Source organism: the organism of the source record quoted next, unplaced genomic scaffold (genome assembly GCF_019419815.1).
Source record: "Pyrus x bretschneideri cultivar Hongxiangsu unplaced genomic scaffold, Pyrus_bretschneideri_v1 Contig31, whole genome shotgun sequence".
In the NCBI taxonomy this organism is placed as follows: domain Eukaryota; kingdom Viridiplantae; phylum Streptophyta; class Magnoliopsida; order Rosales; family Rosaceae; genus Pyrus; species Pyrus x bretschneideri.
Window position 1 is genome coordinate 2,529,676 of NW_025999624.1, and position 9,769 is coordinate 2,539,444.

At 35.9% G+C, this 9,769-nt stretch overlaps 1 protein-coding gene across 1 annotated transcript; it reads right to left on the minus strand.

The window, feature by feature from the left end:
• Positions 1-6,150: 6,150 nt before the first annotated feature.
• On the minus strand, positions 6,151-9,408 carry LOC103929558. Its single transcript, XM_009338773.3, has 4 exons — positions 9,090-9,408; positions 8,670-8,800; positions 6,910-7,014; positions 6,151-6,743 (listed from the first exon to the last, which is right to left on the minus strand). The coding sequence occupies exons 1-4, from the start codon at positions 9,177-9,179 to the stop codon at positions 6,317-6,319; spliced, it is 753 nt and encodes a 250-aa protein (XP_009337048.2). The 5' UTR covers positions 9,180-9,408; the 3' UTR covers positions 6,151-6,316.
• Positions 9,409-9,769: the final 361 nt, after the last annotated feature.

Sequence of the window (9,769 nt, forward strand, 5' to 3'; positions counted from 1 at the left end):
AAGGTTATAATTCGACCCAACCTTGACGGGTTAAATGTAAGTTACCCTAAATAAAAAAGCCAACAGCACAATGACATAACATGAGTTACAAAGGAAATACAAGCCTAGGAAACACCAGTATGCAACAAGGAAAAACCACATGAGCCAAGGAAGCCTGAACTCAGGAATTTGAGGAAAATACAAATAAATACCAATTAAGAAACATAAATAAACAAATACTTCAAGCAGTAACTAATAAACGCTCACTTAATATTACTGTCTAGTAGTATTCCTTTTCACTTAAAAATAAGAAGTCTTAGTTACGATTCTGACTAAAGGCAAATTTGAACCACATTATTGTTAGCCTATTGTAAGGCTTAGCCGGCCCATCCTTACCCCGAAAAGAAAGTTCGCTTTGCTCCTCTGGGCACTAGGCACTCCCGTGGTTCGCAAGAAGGAAAATGATGAACTCCCTCACTCATTGAGTGTGGATAATATCGTTTGTTCAAAAATAAAAATAAAACTAATAAACGAGCCTAGTTTAAACCAATCTTTGAACTATCTCAAGCTACTTACGAGCTTTCTAACCAGATTTAAAAGTTTGACAGCTTTTAATAACGAACCTAATATTTTGTTTAAGCTTTGGCTCATTTTTCCTACTAACCAATCTTAAATGGATCAAAAATGAATTGGACTCAAATTATATCGAGTCGATTTATAAATTCTAATGGAAGGTGTCTGATCAACTACAAGGATGACATTGATCAAATTTCCGGTTAAAAAACTAAAATTCAAAGAAGTGTCAATTTCAGGGGCCACTTATAATAAAAACCCAAGAGAGCTTTAATAAAACTGGCTTAAACTAAATTTAATTTAACCAAAAATCATCCTAAACTGTTGTTTAAGGAAAATGGCTTAAATTTTAATAAAAAGGACTTCAGCTTTAATGAAAAAAACAAAAGTTTAATATAATAAAAAAAATTTATCACAAATGGTCCTCGAAATTTACCCTCACTATCAAGATGGTCCCTAAAATTGAAAGTCAATCAATGTAGTCCCTGAAATAGCTGTCATAAATCAATGTGGTCCTTCCATTATAATTCTGTCAAAATTTCTGTTAAGTGCTAATAGGCCCCACAAGATTTATTGGTTTTTATCACAAATAATCCCTAAAATTGACTCACACCATCAAGGTGATCCCTAAAATTGACTCAAACCATCAAGATGATTCCTAAAATTGAAAATCGATGAATGTAGTCCTTGAAAATAGGTGTCGCAAATCAATATGATCATTCCGCTATAATTCTGTAAAAAAAATTGTTATGTGCTGATGTGGGTTTAATAATTAATTAAAAAAGTTGTCTAAATACCTTTTTGCACAATAGAATTTCTTTTCTTATAGTAGGACCTACTCCAAAGAGGGATCCCCTTCATAAATTTTCAAAGGCACAAGGCTTAACCAAGGCCTAAGAGAGGGTTTGGAAATAGTTTTCAACCAACAATAGACGCACCTCGGTTATAACCTCATTATCTCAAGGCAGACCTCGTCTTTCTTTAAGTCACCAGACCACCAGGGAAGTCTCGAACAACCTCTCCAAGATTAAGGTTGTGAGGATGTTGATCCCCTAAATGTTAACAGTGATGTCCCAGAAGTCGTTGCCAATCAGCCAAACCGTCACCAAAGGTGATCTCAATCCAGGTTCAATTCGGTAAAGGGTGTCGAAGTGTATAAAGATGGGTGTATTGAGAATTTTTTTAAAGGATAGACAGCGAAGGAGGTAGAGGAATGTGGATTGGGATCAAAGGTAATTGCAGGACTGGGTTTTGGGTTCACAACTTTTTATTAACTATTAAGGGGTGTTTGTTTGCCCTCACTAAGCATCACAGGACTAGATTGGACTAACTATTAGTCCAATCTTCTGTTTGTTCAGTACTGGGATTATTTTTAATGGGACTAAAGGGGACTCGCACGGACAAACTTCTTCGCTAGGAGTTCTTAGCAAGACCCCCCAATACCCATGCGATTGCTAAGACCTTCCCTTCCTCTCATTCGCATCATATCCTTTATCTGCACTTTGTTCTGACGAACACCGAGAGTTACCACTGGTTATACTCACCAACTTTGGCGAGATCGCCACCAGACCACCACCACACTCTCATCGCTCGGAACCACAACCGGAAAACCCAATCTCTCGTCGTCATCTCATTCGAACAAGACCCCAGAATCACCACCACTGTCTCATCGTCGTCTGATTCACCTTTGATCCGCCTGGGTCCTCACCGGAAGACAAAGGTGGAGAGCTTGACAGGCAACGGCCATGGCGAATAGAGTTTTCTGAGAGTGAAGGATTTGATTTTTTTTTGCGGGATTTTGGGTTATGATTTAAGGTTTTTGGGATTTTGGGTTTTGATTCAAGGGTCTGATTTATTAGAAATTTCGAATATAGTTCTGTGGGGTATTTGGGAGGTTTAGATAAAGGAAGTGGGCGGATTAAAAGATGATAGGTTTGGATAGAGGAAGTCTAGAAGATGATTCTAGAAAACGAAAAATGATAAACTAATAATAAATATTAGTAGTATAGATTAAATTAATAATAAAATATTATAGATATAGATTAAATAATATAATATTAGAGTCATATTTTTTTAGTCTAACACTTTACCAAACGCTTCACTAAATCAGTCCAGCTTAGTCTATTCTAAGCCAGTCCAACTTAGTCCCTGAAGCTAGTCCAGTCCGAAATAGTCCGGTGCAACAAACGCACCCTTAAATTATTAAACCTATTTGTAATTTTTTTTAATTTAATTAGACTTGTGTGATCCATTTATGTGTCACATTAACATGTAACAGAATTTTTGACAGAATTGTGATGGAATGACTACATTGATTTGAGACACTTGCGGGACTACATTGATCAATTTTCAATTTCAAGAATCATTTTGATGTCACAGGTCAATTTCAGGAACCATTTTGATGTCGCGGGTTGTAACATCCCATATCGCCCAGGGGAGTGATCCTTATATGTATATTCCCATCCTTACCTAGTACGAGGCCTTTTGGGAGCTCACTGGCTTCGGGTTCCATAGGAACTCCGAAGTTAAGCGAGAAGGAGGCTAGAGCAATCCCATGATGGGTGACCCACTGGGAAGTTGCTCGTGAGTTCCCAAAAACAAAACCGTGAGGGAATAGTAAGCCCAAAGCGGACAATATTGTGCTACGGTAGTGGAGTCGGGCCTGGGAAGTGATCCGCCCCGGGCCAGGATGTGACATTTGATATCAGAGCCTAACCCTAGCCGTGTGTGTGCCGACGAGGACGTCGGGCCCCTAAGAGGGGGTGGATTGTAACATCCCACATCGCCCAGGGGAGTGATCCTTATATGTATATTCTCATCCTTACCTAGTACGAGGCCTTTTGGGAGCTCACTGGCTTCGGGTTCCGTAGGAACTCCGAAGTTAAGCGAGAAGGAGGCTAGAGCAATCCCATGATGGGTGACCCACTGGGAAGTTGCTCGTGAGTTCCCAAAAACAAAACTGTGAGCGAATAGTAAGCCCAAAGCGGACAATATTGTGCTACGGTAGTGGAGTCGGGCCTGGGAAGTGATCCGCCCCGGGCCGGGATGTGACACAGGTGAATTTCAATGACCATTTGTGAGAAGAAAAAAAAAATTATGGGACCCATTTATGTGTCACATCAATACTTAATGCAATTTTTTACAAAATTGTGACAGAAAGACTACATTGATTTGCGACACGTATTTTCATGGGCTACATTGATTGATTTTCAATTTCAAGGACTATCTTGATAGTGAGGATCAATTTCAGATATCATTTGTGATAAAAACCCTATAATAAAAAAATAAAATAAAATAAGTAATAGAAAACTAACGTGCAAGATCCCACGCGTCCATTACACACACACACACACACACTCTTCCCTCCCACACTATTTCTGAAACTGACTATTTTTAAAACCGATTATTTTTTAAACTGAACATCGGTATTCCACTATTTCTTAAACTAAATACTGCATATTTCTGAAAACTGAACATGAGTACTATCACCTATTTCTTAAACTGAGCATTGATACTATCACTATTTTTTAAACGGAACATTGACTATTTCTGAAATTGAACATAGGTAATACACTATTTATGAAACTAAACACAGATGATTCTAATCTCATATGTTCTTAGCACTGACACTTCCTCTGTTTGAATAAAAGAATTTCAAGAGAAACAAACGTCAATATGCAGGTTCGATTGTCCATGAAAGACAATAAAAGTCCTCATTATCAACTTCATTTGTATATTGTACATGTACAGAACTTGCTCTCCACGATTGCGTAAACTCAAACAGCCAACACTTATATTCCGACTAACTGAATCATTCATGTAAGAAGAAGAAGACCATTAAATTTTGGGAGCTTTAATGAAGAGGGTTTTGGCCAACAAATATTTAACCAAAAACCATCCCAAAATGTTATTTAACCAAAAGGGTTCAAAGTTTAATAAAAAAAAACCATCCAAAACTATTGTCCACAAGTCAAACTTACAAGCCTAACCCACTACAAATCTACACTTCTATAAATACCCCTAAACAATTTGATATTGTCTTGACTCTTCACCAACTTCAACCCAGCATGAAACCCCCATAATAACTCCATGTCTTCCGATAAAATCGAATTCCCCCATTTCAAAAATAACCAAATCAAAATTCAAATCAAAGTTGAAAAAGGAAGCATTCATCGAAACAAAGCCGTTGAAACAAGTTCAAAGAAGTTTAATGGCAAAAACCAGCAAAAAAGTGTCTAGAAAAAAAAATAGAACCAAAACGTAAAACTATTTCTGGATAACCCAAAACATAGAACTGTTTCTGAAAAAAAAAATATCAAATACAATGTTTGTTTTGTCTGTGCACAAACAAACAATTATCTGGAAAGAAAAAAAACCAAAATCCAAAAACAATGACTTAAATTCTAGAAACAGTCTATATTTTAACCTTTGACTGTTTCTTTTCTTTCATGTATCAGTTGATTATATTTAAGAAACATGATGCTTATTTTGCTTTGAATCCAAATACAGTGAATTTCACTATTTCTTTTCTAGCTTACACTTAAGAAACAGTGTGTTTATTTCATTTGCATCCAGAAAAAGTGACTTAGATTCCAGAAACAGTAACTTAGATTCTAGAAACAGTGTTACTTAAAATCCAGAAACTGTTTATTTTTACAATCCAGAAATAGTGACCCGTCGTTATTATTGAATAGCATGCATATCTCAAATTTATTTTCTAGAGAAACAAACGATGAACTCCACTGACGATGAAAAATTGAAAAACAGTACCTCGAATACACTATGAATAATAACGATGATCACATTTCAACGAAATAATACAAAATATAAATTACATAGCATGAGGATCTATATTTTTGTTTCAAAGAAAAAGAAGGTCTGCAAAACAACAATGAACTCCATTAATGACGAAAATCTAGAACTCAACCTAAAAAAGTTAAGGGTAAAATCGACAAATCATAATTTATTATATTTGGGTCATTTTTAATTAGACTACCTTAATATGAGCCTTGTACTAATCATTAAACAAAACTTATAACCTGATTTTTTTATTAAAACTAAAACTTTTCGAACTCTTTTCATTAATTTTCTTTTAAATTTTTAGTCATATATTGATGTCACATGCATATATAATTATATTTTGCCGAAGTTGCAAGATCAAATGGCGGCCACTTTTTTAATTTCCCATCTGGAGCTGACTAAAAGCCTTTGATAGAATTCTTTTCTGTGTAGAGCCTACATAAACTCATATTTTAACAAATAAATATACCACACCGTTGTTCAGGTTTCTAGGGTTTAGGGTAAAGAGAAGAATGCAGACCCAGTCTGCACATGCATTCATATATTATATACAATTGTGGGCGCATTGGACACGCGCTTTCTTTGATTTTTTTTTCTTCTTTCTCATGTCCTTGTCATTTAATAAAATTATTAAATGATTTTTATTAAAATGTAAACTTTTGAAGTTTTTTTTCATTAATTTTTCAAAAAAATAAATAAATAAATAAATAACAGGAATGCAAACATGCAGAATGAGAATGTACATATCTGAATTCTTGTTTTCGTTAATTTTTTTTCATTTTTTCTTTTTCTTTTTTCTTTTTTATTCTTCCCTATTTTATTACCTTTGATGGTACATTATTTAACATGGTAGACCGAAAATACAGTCTTAACCCAAAAGAAAAAGGTCAGGGGAATACTGTACATTGAGATGGCGAAGGGGTAGTTAATAATCTGCCATATAGTGCAATTGCATTAGACTGAATTACTTCCGACCCAACCTCGCCAAATGCTGCTGATGTTTCTCTGCGGCTGCCTTGTCAGCCGCTTCCCGTTTGAGCGCCCGCTTTGCCCGTCTCCCGGTTTTATCCACTGCAGCCTCTTTCTTCCTAGGCTCACAAGACGAACTAGCACCCGGGTCCTGTATGTTTGATCTACGTACAGGCCTTGCTTCTTGACGCCCACCCCTCACGTATCCATTATCTCCCCATCTTCGATTACCAATCCGGATAACCGATGAACTGCTGAAGTAAGCGTCATCTAGATCATCATCCTCTTCATCATCATAGGGATAGTAATAATAATCCTCATGGCCATCATACACATCTTCACGCTCCTCCACAACTAACGGCTCAAACCATTTGGCTCTAAGGAGTAGGCACACACTCTCCTCGAACATGTAATCTTGTATGCTGTCAGAGCATGAAAATGTGAAGGTAGTGTAACTAAGACAAGATATGCTTTCTTTTCTTAGGCAAGTCAAAAACAGCTTCTACTGGGAGGTTCTCTCGTAAGTCATAACCAAGTTTCTCCCTATCTAAATATGCACATAAAGGGAAACAAGAGGACTTTAGATACCTGCCATCAAGGGAACGATGGACGTTCAGGAATTCAAATGGATGTTTACACTGAGGGCAGGTGGGCTTTTGGCTGTATGTCACCCAACGAAGAATACAGGTTGCGCTGCACAATAGGAAAATGAAAAATTATGAATCCAACAGCCCAAAGACTTGATAAAACATAAATAGAGTCTGTGAAGCTTTCATACGAGCACTCATTCTCAATATCATTCACGACTACAACCTAAAACGCACCTCCACCATAGCTCATAAACAACATCAAGACTGGAAACCACAAGAGCATATCTCACTAACATACAAACATGCAAAAACAGAAAACTAAGCACCCGTTTGATTAAAATTCTTGCAGTCAAAGAAAAATGCAAACTTTATGGTTCTGAAGTGCAGATAAAATCAGAGTTCCAGTGTTCAAAGGGTCGTTAACACAAGAGAATGATATGAAGAAATCAAATTAACTCAAGCATAAACTGGCATGGAAAAGACTCATCTCAAAGTGCAATGCCAAAGTAAATAAGGTTTATCTTGGACAAACAAATATAAAAAAGTTCATAATTACCATTCAACGAAAAAACTTTCACAAAAAATTCTGCAATAAAAGGATAATGCATAGCTTTATGCTACTTAAGCGCACATAGAAACAAAGTCCAAGTGTTAAAAGTGTGGTAAATGTAGAGAATATGATATGAAGCAAACAACTTGCTTTGCATTAAGAAGTAGCTTGGGACAAATTTAGTAGACACAAGCAACCTGATAAGTAAAAGTTAGAGCATGGTCTCAAAATGCGATACAGAATCTATGGAATTTATCTAGTTAAACATAAAGAAAATGACCAAATGTGTCAAGGCAACAATAAAATCCATTCAAAACATGAGAACGAGCCACTAATATTCTATGGGAAATTCATCTTCATTGATAAAATCAATAAATCATTAACAGATGTGAAAATTTCAAACATAAATTTTTATCTTGAATGTCTTTAGAGCATTTAAAACTAAGTCATGCATACTGTCAATGGTAGAAGTAAATATACATCCACTAATTTCAACGTCCTTCCATTTCTGGTCTAAATGTCTACAAAACATCTAAAAAACTTATTTCATCACTTCATAAATCTCATGCTTACCCACCTCTTATCAATACATCACTATGATCTAATATTTCAATAATTATACAAAAAAAAGAGCTATACATGTATATACAATCAGTTTTTATTTTTTAACTAAAGGAAACCTTTTATGTTACAGTCTTCCGTCCTTTTACATGTTAAGCTACAAACTTGTATTGGAGAGCACCTTAAACACATTGCTTTTAGCCTTGCCTCACGGTACAACAGGTGCTAATTGATTTCGTTGTGTTTTCTCAGATCACAAGTGCTCCAGGAAAGCGCCTTTCCCGATATTACTCACAAAACTCTTAAAGACCATGAACTATCATACCACTAGAGACTACAAATTATTGTATGAAATGTTTATGGTAATCACTGAACTGTGAAATGCCAGAAGCCTGGCGAGCCCAGCCTAACCCATGCAAAAACAAACCCAAGTAGCCCTTTTAAGAAAACTGAATTAAGGGATACACATATCGTGATTGGGCTATTGAGTTATAATCACCAAAGATGTACAACGCCAAAACCAAATGATTAAACGACTAAAGCAGCATTACAAATACAGTACAAAGAACAACATAGCAAAGCAATACTTCAAAATTCCGGAAAAGCGGAAGCGTAAATAGAAAGATAAAGAGACTGATAAGACAAACCAGTAGGCATGCTCGCAACCTTTTATCAGAGCGGTGTCTTGAAGCACAATCTCATCCAAGCATATTGCACAAACCCCATCATGATTCCCACATTTCTTTTCAACATTTTCCTCTTTGCTCTGCATTTCCCCCTGAAAATTTCGAAATCCCCAAATTTAACAAATTTAACAAACAAAAAAAAAACCCAAAATTCCAAACAAACTGGAAACATTGCCTAAGCTTTCCAATCAGATATTCCGTTTCAAAAATATTAACATTTGGCAACCTGGAAAATGCATGAAAACATAAAAGTACAGAAATTCCAATTCGACCCCAACAAAATTTGCATTGACCAGTTTCAGATTCTAGGTGACCAGCATCAGGGTTACGATAAAAACAAATCGATCGGAAAATGAAGTTAGTTCTGGCCGGAAGAAGTACCTGATCGTGATGATGTTGCAGGGTGGATAAATCGGTAAGATCATCGGTGAGTAGCTGATCATGACCGTCCATGTTGATGACCGAAGTCATGGTGATTAGAATTGATGAATAGTTGTTCTAGTGATCTAGCTTAATTTCTATGCTGCCTGAAAAAAAATGAAGAAATTGTATATATACAGATGTATAATGATATTAAGTAGATGCTGGAGAATTATTCTGATTCTTCTATCCTACATGGTATATACTACTACAGGGAAGAGGTTAGAGAGAGAGATGCCCTCTTTTGGAGATGAAAAGCCCTAGGAACAACAAGACGGGAGGGAGAAGGTTGTGGATGGCATAAAGAGAAAATGAGCCGGATTAAGATTGACACGTGGCGTCTAGTCATTATTCACGCAAGCGTCACTTTACAGGTTAATTATTGTTTTAATAGAAAACTTAACATAGTTATAAACTATCTTAGAATTATCAATTTAGGTATTAGACTGGGATAAAAAAAAAAAAAAAAAAAATTGATGTGTCAAATGTTGAAAACCACGAAACTTCAAGATAGTAAATTGAGATTTACCAGTTTTTAATTATTTTTAATATTTAACATTTTACTTTTTAACATTTTTAATTTTTTTAATGTCCACGTGGCTCTAGATTGAGACGTGATGTCCAGTCATTGTCCATGTGGG